This window comes from Amblyomma mixtum, chromosome 3 (assembly GCF_055824585.1).
Source record: "Amblyomma mixtum isolate Tamu chromosome 3, ASM5582458v1, whole genome shotgun sequence".
NCBI classification, from domain to species: domain Eukaryota; kingdom Metazoa; phylum Arthropoda; class Arachnida; order Ixodida; family Ixodidae; genus Amblyomma; species Amblyomma mixtum.
The window spans coordinates 62,008,746-62,025,345 of NC_143014.1; the positions used below are offsets into that span (position 1 = coordinate 62,008,746).

Consider the following 16,600-nt stretch of genomic DNA (forward strand, 5'->3'; position numbering starts at 1 on the left):
GCTCCGCTATGTACGCGCTCGCGGCGCGAAGCAAATAAAGCCAGACTCAAGCAACGCGCTTCCAAAATGAAGGATCAGATGAACCGTGCTAAAAGGATGATGAAGACCCAAAACTTTTTTTCTTCTTCTTCTTTTGTCAGACGCGAAATGAGAGGCTGCAGGCCCTTGTGAAGAACACCACATCTCTCCCCCACACCCTCTGCCCTGCGCGAAATGCGCAGCCAAAGGTGATCAGTGCAGCCTCTCTCTGCTTTCCCCTGCTTTTTTTTCTCCTTCTCTCTCTTCACCCGCTCATCCGCTGAGTGAGCTTTTGTTGAGTTTTGTTTTGAGTGTTGCTTTTGTTTCGCAATCTCTCCGCCGACTTCATTGAGGCAATTGACGCGTGACTCCAGACGGCCATGGAAAATTGCCACCCTCCTCCCCCCCTCTTACCTCCTCCCTACGTTCAAGCTTTTGGAGAGATTATGAAGAAAGCATGAAACGCGTTCATGTTCGTTTCACATTGTGTTCAAGCTACCTGCTACTGGGAGTACTTTGTTCAGCCTGGTTTGCTCGCAGCTGCATTATCGATTCTGTTTGAGTTCACACTCTTAACAAAAAGGAAAAAGAAATAAGAATATTCTTTGATGAATGCTAACATTGAATTAACTCGTCTTTTCGTGAACTATTCAAGCTGCTGTTTAGAGGGCGGAAAAAATCCCTCGCGCAGGTTTTTCTCCTTGTGGGCGAGAGATATCGTTTCAAACGTTGCAAAACGACCTAAAGGCTCACACTACTTTCAGCATTATGTCGACACTCAAGTGAAAAAAAAAAAAAAAGCGTCGTCCGGGCTTATAGAGTGTGGTGCACAAAAATGTCAATTTTCGGGAAAGACATTTAGAAATGTACTGAAGACAGTGTTGTGTTGAAAGCTACTCGTATGTATCCCTTCAAGAAATGATTCCGAGGAACATATTTCGCTTCGGTTGCTGGAACTCGTAGAAATGTTCCATTTGTTTCGCCAAATCTGATGTCGTCACATACAGCACTACACACACTCATCTTGAAGTCGGTCTTAGTCGTCGGCCAAATGAAAAGCGAGATAACCTAGTGGTTCTTAACTTCTCGACGATAGACTAGCTAGTTGTAACGGTCCCCTTGGTCGTCACGAGTCGAGAGAATTTTGGATCAGATGATGTGAGGACTTGAGTGATGCGAGTAATGAGATAAACTATTACTCATGGGGAAGATTGTGACGAAGACGAAGCTGGCAGTGGCGCGGGACGGAGCGCTCGCGCTAGGCCAGCGGCCATTAAAATCATCTCTTTTTCATAGTTCACCACGTCTCATTCTTCGGCTGGCCGCCACGTAACATTTGGTGTGAGGTGCTGGGGTCCCTTCATCGCCATCCTGGTCACGGAGCTTCGGCGTCCTGGGCCTGCCGTGGACGTCGACCGTGAGTACCTGGTCAGCGCCGCACGGCCGTGCCCCAGCCCGCCCGACCTGAACCGACCTCGACGCTCACCCCAGCCCCGTCCCCCGCCCGGACCACACGACACGACGACCCAAGACCCGACGGACCCAAGACCCCACCGACCCAAGACCCCACCGACCCAAGACCCCACCGACCCAAGACCCCACCGACCCAAGACCCCACCGACCCAAGACCCCACTGACCCAAGACCCAAACGTGAAGACACCGCCCCCCTGCCCCCGCCGTTCGGTGCGTCCAGAGACCTCGGCCGTCAGCTCCTGGCACCCTACGGCGCGGATGCTTCGTGGACCGGGACTCATTCTCTCATCTTTCTCATCGTGGCGGCCAGCACTGCACCATCTTGTACATACTGTTCAACCCTCCACTCAACACCATCGCCATTTCACGCGTCTGTTCGTCACCGATCGGGACGATCGCTCGGAGGCCCCGGGTAGTGTGACGAAGACGAAGCTGGCAGTGGCGCGGGACGGAGCGCTCGCGCTAGGCCAGCGGCCATTAAAATCATCTCTTTTTCATAGTTCACCACGTCTCATTCTTCGGCTGGCCGCCACGTAAGAATATTATCAGAATCGTCTAACCCTAACAGATGCAGCTAGAGAAAGCGCTAAAAAAAGAGTAAAAAAGCCTAATTGGTCAATTGTGGGGTTTAATTTTCCGAAGCGACAATGCCTACTCCTTCCTCTTGCGAACACGTCTTTTCTGCTGTTTTTTTTTTCGTAATCATGCACCTTCTGGCCCATCAAGCTACGCTTCTTCAATTGGCTATGAGGGAAGCCGTAGTGGAGGGCTCCGGATTAATGTAGACCCCCGCCGCGGTGGCTCAGTGGTTACGGCGCTCGGCTGCTGACCCGAAAGACGCGGGTTCGATCCCGGCCGCGGCGGCCGAATTTCGATGAAGGCGAAATTCTAGAGGCCCGTGTACTGTGCGATGTCAGTGCACGTTAAAGAACCCAGGTGGTCGAAATTTCCGAAGCCCTTCTCTACGGCGTCCCTCATAGCCTAAGTTGCTTTGGGCTTTCTTCGGCTTTCTTCGGCGTCATTCAGAATGCACACCCTTTTTCTTGTTCAAAACCCGCGAGCCGGTACGCATTCGTGTCCAGCCTGCGATTTATGAATCCGATGTCGCTGAGTCAGTCCTTTGCTCATGAAAACGCTTTCATCTGCCTGCTGGACACCTCGAGCTGTGAGGCCTTCTGCCGGTTAGAGAACGTGGACGATGCGTCGCGGGCAACGTCCGACTAGTTAAACTTCCTTCTGTCGCAATCATGCTAAATAAATGGACTTGAGGTGCATGTGAGCACGGTCAGCGGGAACTCGGGAGCCCGTGGCTAGGAGTGTTATCAACTCAATCTAACGGAACCGAGGGGAACCAGCGTGTACACGCAGTGCGTGTCTGACATGCACTGCTACATGTGTTGGATAGTATATGTAGCAGCGTGTGCTCTTGGCTCCTAATCATTTCAATATAGCCTTTCCGTGAAATGCAGCTAGCCGAAACAGCAGCCAAATAGATGTTTGCTGCATTATTAAACCGGAATAAGCGTGCACCAGACCCTATTAAGAACTGATAAATTATCTTGCACATGACGTTGAATTCCTCAACTTGAAATATATGTGCAAAATCGACAAAATCGAAGTTTCTGTCAATGACGAAAAGTAATTTTCTAATATGAGTCCTTTATCTACTCAATTTACATGCACGACCTGTCCGTTCATACATCATTTGTGGTTCTTTAGCGAACGAGTGGATATAATGAAGCTATAATTGTCCTGACGACCACCTCGATTTCACTCCAATTTGACTTGCACTTGTGCAGGTATATTCATTTGCTAATAGCGTTTTTGACTCAACCGAAACGCAAAGTGATCCGTTTCAGTCATAAGTCATCAATTTCTGACTTTCTTGCATTCTATGAATGATGTTGCGAGTAATGTTATTACCGTCGTCATCTGTTTTATGCAGTCCTTGTTGCCGCGTTCAGACAACAATCTGGAGTCACTGATGTCGCATGTTTTTGACTCTTCCAGACTTCAAAGACTTTCCTGCCTGTAATATGCCCACAAGGGCGCTTGCAGAATTCAAATCAGCGGACAACCGTGAACAGGAAGTTGGCGAGCACAACCTGAAGGCTTATAGAACCAATAGCGTTCTCTCCCGAAGAGGCGGCAGGGGGATGTCCTCAATTTCATCAGAAAGAAGCTTCATTTGTTAAAAAGGGTCGCAAACCGGAGAAGGCGACCTCCCGGCATTACACTCTCCATTATTAAAAGAGAATTCCGTAAGTAGAGTTCCGCAAACAATCCCCCGCCCAGCGACTCAAAGTACACACGCGCGTACACCAGAAAGAAGCCGAGCACACGCAAACAAAAGCTCGCGGCCACGTATATAGAGAAGGCAGGCCGAACGCGGGCTGCTGCGCCGCACGGAACATTTTCCTCCTCCTCCGCCTCCTTCTTCCGCATCGTCTTCTTCATGCCAGTCAGTTCTATAAACTCGACGGAGGCTGCTTACCTCGCTCTTCATTTTCATGTTCTTGATCGATGGCTGGGTACTCATCGTGAATGCTGCAAGGGCCACAATTTCCGTGCAGGCACTAAAACTGCAGCTCCATCTCCATATTCCCCCCCGAACTTTTTGTCCTCGCTCAAATCCAGCGACGTCAAGCGTGCGCTCATCCAAACTCACTGGGAGAAGCTCCGGTGTGCGTCGGGGAAAGCAATTTACTGCCGCGTTTATTCATTCCGCTTCCTTTTCTTTTTTTGTCTCTTCTTTCTATTTCGTCGGTTTTCCCTCCTCGCTCTTAATAACGCCCGTCTCTTCGTCCGTTCTCCGCCTTTATCATTTGTAGCTCCGCCGCGCTTCGCTCTTCTTTTTCCTCGAGCTCGATCTCAAAGACAATGCCGGCTCCCATTTTACGAAAGAATATACTTTACGCGCAAAACAAAAGCGGAGATGGTATAATTCCTCCTTTTCTTCGGCCGTAGAAAGCATTCCACTTAAGGTCGGAACGCACGAAGCTGCATTGCAAACAAATAGGAAGTACAGGGCTTTTGAGAATTTTTTTCCTTGCCTGTCGGTGGAAAATGCGTACAAAAATTCGGTGCGTTCAGAGGGATCTAATGCTAACCCATCGCGACGTGACTGGCGTTTCTTGCCGCGAAGCTACAAGACGTCAAAAATCTAGGATCACCTGTGTAATGCTCGCGATAATGCCTGCAAGCGCTCACAGGAAGGCAGCCTCGAAGGATATTAATAGACTTTTGATAGTTACCGCCTACGAGCACCAACTATTTCTGAGTTTAGCTGAGCGTGGCTTTCACGCTACCGATAACTGCGTCCAACTGGCGCGTGACCCTTTGTTTCCCTCGACTACCACCCGCAGTATATATTTATTTCCAGACAAGTAGCCTCCGCTGTGACAGCCGCCACATTGTGCTTTCGACAGGCTGTCCGATTTCTTATGCGTTTTTTTTCTTCTGTTGTTGTTTTCATTGCTGTCGGTGGTTCGTCGGACGAAGTAACCGGGGGCCGATTCAGAGCGGCTTGATGGATGCTTGCTTTCTGGAGGCAGACAAATCGGGTTGATGGCTTAAGATCGTGCCGGTGGTGGCCCGCGGAGGCCGCGTGTCGACAACAGCATGCGCCCCAGAGTCCATCGATCGCGAGACCCCGGCAAGCGATCCTGATCGAAATGGAAGCAGACAAGGGGTTCTTTTTGGGGCGACGCCGTCCTACACCGTGACGGGCCGTGCGCGTGGGACGGCTCTTGCGAGTCACGCGGCTTACGTGTGGATTATCCCCGCGCTGAGAGGCATTTGTCATGTCGGATTAGAACGGCCCGGTGCCTGCGACGAGGCAGCAGGTGCCTCGTGCCCCTTGTTTTGGCTCGGTCGCTCGGACAGCCGACAGGTTCTCCTTAGCTACGAGCGTGCGCTCTACCGCGCATTTCCTTCTTCTCTTCCGCACTCCTCTCCGCCCACGCACCGACAGAGGGATTGTCCGCTTCCACGTGCATCTCGGGTGTTTCGCCGTTGGCCCCGCTGATTGCAATCGGACCACCCGGCGCAGAAAGACACAGAGAAACCAGCCGGTAATGGAATCGCCTCGGTGGCCAACGGATAGAGCAACAGCTACTCCGTGCGTGTGCTGACGTGCTTCTGCACAGCGCAGCAACTCAATGCCGGACAGGCTGTAAGCAGGAGGGTGGCTTATTCGGCCTGAGATCAATGCCAATACATAAGCGGAGCTAGAGGAAAGTCAAGCCGCGGCTTGATTGAGATCAGAGTGTTCCCAACATCGTAATTTACTGCGTATATCTGTGCACGTCTAAATTAACCAAGAATGCGCGTTTATTTTCGCTCAAAGGCTCATTTGACGGGTATTACGTAGGTGGCGCATTTCTATTTCTTCTTTATAGATTATTTTCTAAATAGCGGTTCTTAGAGGCAGTTATTGCAGGCAGTTCTTGGAGGCTATATCCACAAGATCTCACAGGATGTGCCCAGTTAGCCACGCTGGAAGAGCAGCTGTTCACAGCACAGCTGTTTTTCTCTTTGTACTGTCAAAAGAGCCAATTAAGTTACCGGGCGGAATGAACCAGTCACGTAGCCTACTTGTTCCAAGGCACAGAAGGGCAGAAGAAAAGGCATCGGCAACTATGCACCAAAAATATCCCAGGCGAGCCCCCTGCAGAGAGCGACCGTGTTTGCACACTCTACAAACAAGTGGGCGAGTGTCGGGTTGAGATTGTGCTGCGGTCGAGAGTGGCTAATTTGGAAACCATGGGGTCGCCTGGCGCGTGCCACAGAGGAGATAGGCGACACAAAGAAAACCCGCCGGCTCCACTCCGCGCTTGCGCCGCGACTTGAGCCAGCTTGCGGGCTCCGAGACCGGCCGCCCCCGCTGCGAGGAATGCGGAACCAGTCGAGCGGACAGCTCACTTGTTTTCGGTCGTTGCAGCACTCGAGAGCGGGTGTACCTTTGCCGGCAACGACTCAATCTCGGTGCACGGAGTAGGAGCGCACCTGTTTGAACAGTAACTAACGAGTTCCGCCTCTGATGAGGCAGTTCCTACTGCTTCTAGCTGTCACTGAAGCGCGTTGCTTGTATTTATGCGGCGCCGTCAACTACGTCTCTTATCGCTATTTTTGCATTTGACCAGAAGCATCGAAGATGCACCCGCTGCTTGAGTGAACTCGACTGCGAGATTTCGCTCCGGAAATGGCCACTGTAGTTTAGAGCGTTTTTTTTTTTTTCATTTGGACGACTGCTCGGGATTCGCGGTGCAGTGCTCAGAGTTTCCTTGCAGGTGTACGCTGAGGGCGACAAACAGACTGTGCTTATCCTGCGGCGCTAGTTTTTATATCAGGTAGGAAAGTAGGAGAGGTAATGACACTGAGAAAAGAAAACTATCGTCTCCTTTAAAAGCTGCTTGAAAATGTCGGGTTGTTCCGCACATTTTCGGCAGGGGCGCACGTCTTGTGTGTGCGAAGGAGACAGGAAGTGGTCGAGCGGAAAACTGCCCCGTTTACTGACTCTTTTCTCATTCGTTTGAAATTCTTCCTTAGTGTTCAGGTGAATGTGTCACCTTTAAAAATTACCGAGTAGCTTGCTCGCACAAAACTTCTTTATGAAACTGATTTTCAGCCCTTTTCGTCTACCTTTTATGTACGGGCAGTCCACTGTTTACCTGTGTTGCGCAAACGACTATGCGCACTCGATGTACTATCACGTAATTATTGTCAGATTTCTAGTTCAACGCGGCAACCTGAATATGCCTCTCCGACGCATAATCGTAGCTTTGCCGTATAAGAACACATCGGGTCCATTAGTTGTTACGCGCTTTGTCAATCTTGCATAAGGCACTCACCATGACATAAAGCAGCCTTCCATTTGAGGCCAAATATTTTCTCGCATCCATTATTAGTGGCCACAAATACCCACCGCATACCGGGGGTGGAACGAAAGGCACCGGGACCGGCCCGCTGCCCCGAGCGACAACGAGGGCTAAAGCGAGCGGCCCGCCGTATGGCTCTCTGGAGGGCAGTACAACTGATGCGGCACGCCCTGGCCGCAGAGCTAAACGGCAGTACCACGGCTGTCTTCCTTGAAAGGAAAAAACTACATGACTGAAAGTAGGCTCGCAATATTTTCGCAATGGGGTTGTCTTATCAGGGGCACTGATTGCTAAAACCAGTGTGCTTGTCAGAAACGCGCTATATATCTTTGTCGGTCTGTGGTTACTTAAAGTTTTTGACAAAATGTAGAGAGATGTTTGTCCAATTGTTATGTTCCTTTTTGTTTCTGTACGTTCACTAATCTTTCTACCACACGCAATACTGAAAATAAGGTCAGCATCGGCGCTATGTGTACGAAGGCTGGTCAACTTGGGGCTCTGCGACCATAGCCGGACACTATTAATCCCCCGCCCCACATCCTCTGCGACCTCGGGCCAGCTATACTATGAAATAATTTTTAATTGAATTGGTTGTCAGACCCACAGCCACAAGCCCGTCAGGAGCAAACGTAATTATCCCACATTTCTTGTTTATCATTCAGCCGCACCCTCTTTCTCTTGAAGCACTCAAATGTGGCGACTCTGACTGAGCCTTCTTTTTTTTTTTCTTTCGCAGGCGTAGATTAGCAGAGCGTGATTTATGCACTTCAGCGAGCAAACGACCAGCTGGGATGTCGTTTCGACAGTTTAGAACAGCAGGCGCAGTGCACTACCGCCGCTTCGCGTCACTGCCGGACGACTTCGACGGGCATTTCCACGGCGCGCCTGCCGGTACGCCGGCGCCGCCTTTACAACGGGACAGCGCTACGGGATAACGACGCGTACACGCGGTCCGCAGCGGCGAGGAACATTCGACATCGGGCTTGTCGGAGTGCCGAAAGAGCACCTCAGAGGAGCAGGCGAAAGTGCGCCTCGCGCTCAATGCGAGAGCGAAACGAGCGCACGCCGCACACGACGTTCGCGCAACCGCTCGCGTATCAGGCCCGACGGCCTCGCACTGCTAATTCACTCAGAGAGCGCACAGCGCGCTGCTAGCAGTCACTGTAAATTGCCCATTAGCACTTAGGCGGGCAAAGAGTGAATCAAGAGCCGCCGGAGAAAAGAGAGGAGAGAGGGGGGGGGGGGGGGGGGGACTCCGTCAAGGCGCACGATTAATGGCCCTTCCCGCCGTCTCTGGCGCGTGCCGGCGGTGGCCTCTCGCTTATGCGGCCGCCTAAAGGGGCCCCCGGGAGAACGCGATCCGCGTCTCACCGGATCCGCAGCGCTGCCTGTTCCTCGCCAAGACGCGCCGCCGCGCCCCGGGTCCCAAAGCGGGCCTGTTTGCGCGCTCCGCTTGCGCCACTGACGGACGAGCTCCGGGATCCCGCGGTGACCGCTGCCGACCCCAGATAGGCGCCCTTCTTGCCTTTGAAGAAGGGCGCGCAAAATTTCCAGCTCGCCATCGTGATTCAGACGCCGCGAGAGGCAACGCTCTCGCACGAGCGCTCGCGTCTCCGCGCAGGTTGACGAAATTGTTTCCGCGCGCCGTTTCGCCAAGCGCGTACTGGTTGCTCTTTTTACTTCATTGGAATCAGAGAGTGTTAGCGCCATGTTTCCGCAAATAAATTGAGAGCTGCGAAGGTAATAAATTTACAATTATTGCAGATATCTCATTAACTTGGTTTTGAGATTTTGAATTTTTATCCATTTAGAAGCCTCGAGGGCACGCATGTCGCTAGACTGTAGTTTGTTGGATACCCCACAGTCGGACACGACAAAGGCCGGGCAACTTGTGAAGTGAGTAATGACCCTCAGCGGTCAACATAACCTGCGCAAACACACCGGCCTCCTAGAGGAAACTGCTGTTCTGATCTCTGAATGCAAAACATCGCTCGGAGTAAGCCGTACTGAGCGAAGCAGAATGGTGTGTATGTTTATGCTCAAGAATAGACTATCGTCTATCGAGTCAGGCAAAGGCGGACTACGTTGTCATGGTCAGATCTTCAGAAAAAGTAGCAAAATTCTCAAAAGCGATTTCTGTTTTGTAATAAAATGATGTATATTGAGTCCTATAGCTACGCGGCCCAACTACTCGTATTCTGCTTAGAGTGAACGCCGGCTAAGTTCTCAAGTCAGAACAAGTATCTCATTTTAGTTGCTCCTTAGGCGAAACAGTGTCATAGACAAACAAATAACAGTGTCACAGAAGTGCTTGTGACACTGTTATACCGTCTCGTCTGTGACTGCTGCAAAATGGCATGCTTGTGACCGTGGGCGAATAGTTGCGAACCTACTCGCTGCACGCTGACACTCGGCGCTGACAGTAAACTGCAGCAAACCACAGATTTCTAAAATTATGTCGTCAAAAATTACATAGCAAGCGAGCGTACGGGATCTGCTTACTTGCTTTCTCGTATTAGGCATCTTGCGTTGTCCAGGGGGCGCCGCTGAAACGGTGGTAAAAACAGCCCTCTGCTGGGTAGTACAACGTTCTATGCTGTACTACCCACGCGAATGCATGAAACTGCTTTATAGCAGCTAAATGCATTGCAAGGAATTTAAGACGCTGAATGATTTTTCATGGTTGACACTTTGCGTGAAGACGAGAAATGATGGCAGGCTAACTGTACGCGTATAAAGTAAAAAAAAAATCAATGGCGAAGTTTGAGCGCACTGCCAGGCGCACGTCAGGTGAATGTCATACGAAGTGCCGATCCGCGAAATCTTTACGCAGGACTAGGTTCAGGCTTGCGAACACAAGGAAACCTTTTCAATTAACACGTACCCAGAAATTCTGGACCAGCGCATTTTTTCAACGGGAACTCGTTTCTGAAAGTAATTTTTTTCCATATCGTAAGATTGCACTATAACAATCAATATATCGGCTGATCCCTCCACGGCACGCTTGCAGGTTTCTGCTATTTGTGGTCAAAAACGCACCTCATTAGTTTTCTATGGCAATCTGAAGTACTCCGTGCGAGCGCAGAACAAACTTTAAAAGAACGAATTTGCTACTCGTCGGAAGGTTAGACGACTCTCATCAACATTTTCATAACAGTATCTTACAATTGCCTCCTAATTAAAAATGATGTCCAAGAAAGCTGTAATTGAACGTAATGACCATTGTAATGACCACTGTAATGACCATTGTCATACCGGTGTCAACCACGAGCGGCAGTGCGCTCGCTCACGATTCATTCTGGCGAGCGTGCTCTGGTCTTCGTTGGCTGCGTTCCACTGAAATTTTATGTGAAATTTTATTGCGAAATTTAAGGCCGTGCATCGAAGGTGAGCCAAGTTTTTAAATTTTCTTAATCGGAAATATGGTTCGAAATATCGAACGTCGAAAGTTAGAATTCTAAAGGTCGCTGAGTTTTCTTTCCGCATTGTATATTTGTAAAATGCGCATTGCTCGTATTTGTTACGCATGAAATACAGACGCCGCTTGTGTATTTGATGATGTAGAAGAAGAAAATCATTTCGGCGACAATACCACGCATAGCGACGCCGGAGAATGTGAGGGCCGCACATTCTCTCTGATTGGTCTGAAACCCAAAGGCTAGCTGACTGCCACGTCCAATGCTTCTCAACACATGGTCAGAAAAAAAGCTCCAGATACTCACCCACGCGAAATGCTAAGTGCAACTGCTGCGAAGATACATTTCCATCGATTGCCCACAAAAGTCACTGTATTCTATTGACTCCATCTTCTGCGTTCTGTTCTTCCAAGCTCCCACCGGCACGGTTAATCTCTCCACCTAACTACGCTGCCATGCATGCAGTTCCGCTTTTAAGATATTGGTCGTCTTTATTCCTATCCAGGTGAGCTTACCTTGTTTGCTGTCCATATGAGTTCTGCACTGCAGAATGAAAAGTTGGAAATGTGGCGTGAATCGGCAAAACGATCCTTTGCCATCTTTTAAGCAGTGATGAAACTCGTCAACTCAGCATTCAACGTATGCTCAAGCACCATGCCTCTGACGGTCGACTCAACAAAGGCTCGAGAACTTCAGTGTCGCACGCTATTTGCCCTGTAACGCCAATTAAAGTGAGGTATCCCTTGTCGAAATCAGAGAAGTGAGGTAACTTCAAAACGTACTTGGCACCTGTCACGTCGCCTGACAGCGGCGGTACGTTGCTGCTTCTCTCATCCAATAGAGGCTTCTCACGCGTCACTCACCTGGCACCTATAGTATAGGCCGGTGTGAGTGCGATCACACGTGCCTCAAAAATGAGTCACTACTTATCAACGGAGAGCTTATCGTCAACGGTAATTAGAAGCACGTACTACTGCATCACCTATAGTGAACGACTACAGCTGAATAGAACGTGAGAACGTGTGTTCTTCAGAGCCAGCTTCGTGTTTTACTGTCTTCCACCATAGCAGTGCGCGTCTAGTTGCATGAGAGCCGCCCTATGGACGCGGCAAAGAGCACTTACGCTTGCTTCGAGCAGCGGAGGCTGGTACGAGGTCGGCCGGTATGAGAGCCGCTTTCGCACGTCACTGTGTATGTCGCCCAGGTACAGCTCGGCGGCGGGTGCGTCGGACTGGCGCCGGTTGGGCAGAGGACCCTGGTGCACGATCCGGATCTGCACGAAACGCAGAGGGGAAGGAGTCGGTACGAGTTCTGCATACCGCTGAGTCCCTTCGGTGTGCGTAATTGTCGTTGTTTTGATTGTGACGTGGTTTTGTTTCATGCCAGTTTCATCGCAGCATTTGAGGAGCGACGTGACGTAACATCTCGATGTTTGTGTTTTTGTTTTGTTTTCCCTGCGGGCGCTTCCGCTCTGATTTATACGAATGCACACAGAACGCGGCAATAAACCAGTTGATGTCAGCGCCTTGTGTAGTCTTTCTATCCGTCTGTGCTCAGTTTTTCCGCGCTGTGGTGAAGTGAAGCTGTTTGTTAGTGGTGTGCTCGTTTTTCGTGTTCCACACACACCACATGACTCCCCCTATAGTGCTACATTATGCTATAGCATGTTTTCTGGTAGCCTACTGAATTGAATGCCATGTGTGACAACTACTTTCGTTCCTGCGTTCCTGACATACATAGTTTATAGTTTAGGTCTAAGCGCTGGGCATCAGTTAAATATTTATTTATTTATTTATTTATTTATTTATTTATTTATTTATTTATTTATTTATTTATTTATTTATTTATTAAGAAATAATTTTTCAAGATTCCGAATGTTACCCTCACGGTAGCCAACCTTAATAGACGCCCAGTTTACAAAGACAAAGGGGATCGGGTTGCACCCACAGCTGTTGTTATAGTGGGCAGTGAGAGACGCACCAATTGCAGCTCGTTGAGAGTGAACTGCAGGCCACCCGTGCAGACGAAGTCTTCAATGAGCGGCTTGTCGGCTGTCCGGCCTTCCACGAAGCTGACGAGGCGATACTTCAAGTACGTTTCCCAGGGCCGCTTCACTTCACCCGGACATGACCTATAAACAAGACAAAACAATACACACGCAAAGTAATTCTTAGTTCTGCCAGAACTTGGTCACATACAGAAGGTTTCACATTGCTCGACCTATAACCTTTAAAATACGAATTAGCAACATACCAGCTGAAAATATCTTGGAGGTCGCTTCACCAAACAAGGATTGCGTTTTATTCCTTAATGATCAAATATATTCGTCAGGATAAGTGACTCTTTAACGACTGGAGGTCTGTAAAAAGACGCAGTTAACATTTGAAAAAGTTGTAAAACGATCTTCAATGGTGTAATATTTGTAACAGGTGGATTTCCTGCGGAACTTTTCCTCTTTGAGTAGTTATAAAGCACGACACACACAAAAAAAGAAGTGCGCTGCATGGGCGTCTGTTCTGGACGTCTCGCTTAACGCCTGTTGCCACGAAGCAAAAAAGTTGGCGCATGCGCGGTCTTGGTTGACGCGTTGTAGCGCCTGCAATCTGGCGCAGTTACGGGGCCTTGCGTCGCTTCTTCCCTACTAGGAAGAAGAAAATCATTTTCATAAAAACTGTTTTTCTCTCGAAACTGCTCCATTCCGCGCTTCTTTTCACGGTCTGGAATTTCCTTAATGAACCTTTTCATCAGTCCGCGGTGATGAGATTTATTTACCATGACTAATGAATTAGTCGAAACATCAAAGCGATCGCACTTGTTTGTGGCTACTGCGAACAACTATAGGACTGCCTGACTTTTTCTCTCGCACAGTTTGCATTACTTTTCCTTGGCGCCAGTTACATCGAACATCAGAGTGCAATGCACTCATTAACGACCACTGCGATAACTTGTCTGTCTCACACACACAAAACAAGTAACGAGTCGAGTCCACGATAAAAAAAAAATGTGTGTAAAATTAAGACCATCTCAGTTTAGTGCGGGGGGTCTCAGGATAACTGTGGTGAGGCACTGCTATAACTGCGCGAAACTAGGCGCTGAGAGGGTGTAAACGCGAAAAGGCATTCAGACGGGAAAAAAAAAAAAAACAGAAACCGACTGGCAATGTGAACGCATTAGTGCTTTGCGTTTCACGCATCTTACAGTGAATGACGAGCGGTTATCATTACAGCAGGCACCGCTCAGTCCAGAAAACAAAACGAAGCAGAAACGCTAAACCAATGGCAATCACAAGAGTGCAATTCGCATCACATGCAGAAATCCTGGCATTGCTCCACCACTCACTCTGCCTGTACGATGTGGTTTTATAACCGTCGGCGGGCGCTCGCTAATGTCTCCGCAGGCTCAGTAACGCGTGTCTAGTGTAATGCCCCCCGTGTTTGTTATTTTATCGCGCAGTCACTTCAGCTCGTGCTCTCGGGGCAGGCGTTTACTGCGCTGCGTTTCGTCAGCCGTTCGTATCGACGGACCTGCTCTCGGGAGGGCGTAGGGGAACAGAACCTAATCGCCTTACGCACCCTTAAGTGCTCCATAATCTGCCTTCCCTGGATGTCCACGGGGCATGCAACTATACAGGTTATCAATGTTTCATCCACGAAGAACAAATAAACTGTAAATAAAGAAATAAAAACAAACGTTCATTCACACCGACAAACAAGCCATAACTCTGGTCTTTAGGTCTGCAATCGATGCTGAAGTTCTATAAGAGCCGTGAAAACCGATAACACTAGAAAGCGGTGCCATAACTTTATATTCTTCTCATCCAGAATTATAGTGTGGGCGCTGTAGAACCCATCTCGCGTGAGGACTTTAAGTTTAAAAAAATTCCTAACTCGTGCGCCGCACAATCCGCAACTTATCTCCTCACGCGAGCGCTTTCCAAACACTCCACTCGAATCTATCGGACAGTAGCGTCCAAAGACAGGGGTCGTTAGTTGAGGTTCCGTGTGTACCCTCCGTAGAAAAAGTGACGTCAGTGGAACCCACCTGTTGACGGCCCTGCTGAGGCGGTCGGCCACCTCGGCCGTGTAGGCGACAACGTTGAGATGGGAGAGCGAAGCTTCGGCTTCGGTCGCACCGGGCACCACCCACGACAGGCTGGACAGCTCGAGCCGCCCCCAGCCGTCTAGCGCATATGCCGGTACCGTGCACGAGCTGTCCAGGTAGAAGAACTGTACCATGTGGAACTTCGAGTCGTCGAAGAAGTGGTACTTGCGCAGGATGAACTCAGGCCCCGAGCGCACTTCGCACCTGCACACAAAGAGGCGGAAGAACAGCTTAGACCGTAATCCGTGCCACGTATGGATCACCCTATAGAGCATGAAATGCAGTGGGGTATTCCTTTATGCAGTGGGTACCTTCTCGTTGCGCTACTCTTAATGGAGCTCCTTTAGAGGCCCATGTGTTATTCTTCGAGTCCGCCATCTACGCTTGTGAATAAATGGGTGCGCCTTCGTTATTCCGATGAGCTTAGACCTGTACTGGCGAGGTGTGCTCCCACCGGACACCTGTATTGCAGTTCTAGCTGTGTAAGAGACACTGGCCCCTTTAACGACGTGCGGCATCCGCACAGGTGCAACTGTGCCTACGATAAGCACAGGTGCAGAGCGGGTGTAGGGTGACCTTTGCAGAGCTGCAGCTGTGCCCATGTGCGGACGGGCGGGAAAAAAAAAATCATTGGACACGGAAGACCGGACAGTGGGAGACTGGGCACAGGAAAGTTATGCTACCGTATACGCAACGCGTTTCGTACGTTAAAAACAAACAAACAGAAATTATCAAGAGTCAGTCCTCAACGTCGAAGAGAATTTCCACTGAGTTATGTCGTCTCCTCAACCTGAGCAGCTTCAGACTTCACGAAAGCGCGAGAAAACTGGCTTTTTTTTTTTTTTGGTAAACCATCTGTCTTCTATGTTTACTACCTCTTGCTGTTCAGGTGCGGTTACGCTAACAACTATGAATCGGCTCTGCATTAACCAAATGAAAAACTTCGCGGACTCGACCGGGCCAAACCGCAAAACGCTGTCACCGTAGTGCAACTTCGTTTTTGTGTACAGAAGAATTCGCCGGTCTAAGTCAGGTTCATGTGACTGGCGTGCGCCTGTCGGAGCCATTTGCAGTCAACAAACCGTATTTACGCTTGCTGTCCCTTAAAGTGATTTTGCACGTACTACGCCTTCTCTGAGGCTTTTGTCTAGCTACGTGCATTGAAGGGCTGCGGAGGCAGTTTATTGAAGCGTTAGGCACACTGCCGTTTTTCTTACTTTTCTTCTAGTTTACTGAAACAAACAAAGAAAAAAATGACCCTGCTCATGTCAGTGCGGCAAGAATCATGTAAAAGCTGTTACATAATATGTCAATGAGCCCTGGAAGAAGAGGAAGACTTAAACACTAACTTTCCACAAGTCATAAACACGAAAAAAAAATTGGATGCTTAGAAGAGTGCAAAGGAAGCTAGTCCACTTCTTAACTTCGTACAAATATCTTAACTCCTGCACATGCACCACACGCGCGAAACACGGCACTGAATACCGTTGGATAAATAACTGGAAAGAAGGTACAAGTTTCGTTTATCAGAGTTTCCTGGTAAGATCGGTCGCTTAAGATAATGACACTGATGCCAGTCCCACGTTTGACTACTGCTACAGAAACGAGAGTGCACATAACAAAACGTTTGTTTATTGGGGTTTAACGTCCCAAAGCGACTCAGGCTATGAGGGACACCGTAGTGAAGTGCTCCGGAAATTTCGACCTCCTGG

General features: G+C 49.4%; 1 protein-coding gene across 2 annotated transcripts in view; it reads right to left on the minus strand.

Annotated features, from left to right (window-relative positions):
- The window catches only part of LOC149350395 (protein APCDD1-like), a 175,784-nt gene that overhangs the window by 49,995 nt on the left and 109,189 nt on the right, over positions 1-16,600 (minus strand). For both annotated transcript variants that reach the window (XM_089579409.1, XM_089579408.1), the window contains exons 3-5: positions 14,829-15,092; positions 12,768-12,918; positions 11,911-12,060 (exon numbers count right to left, since the gene is read on the minus strand). In XM_089579409.1, the coding sequence (XP_089435535.1) occupies positions 11,911-12,060; positions 12,768-12,918; positions 14,829-15,092 (565 nt within the window). The remainder of the gene's footprint in view (positions 1-11,910; positions 12,061-12,767; positions 12,919-14,828; positions 15,093-16,600) is intronic.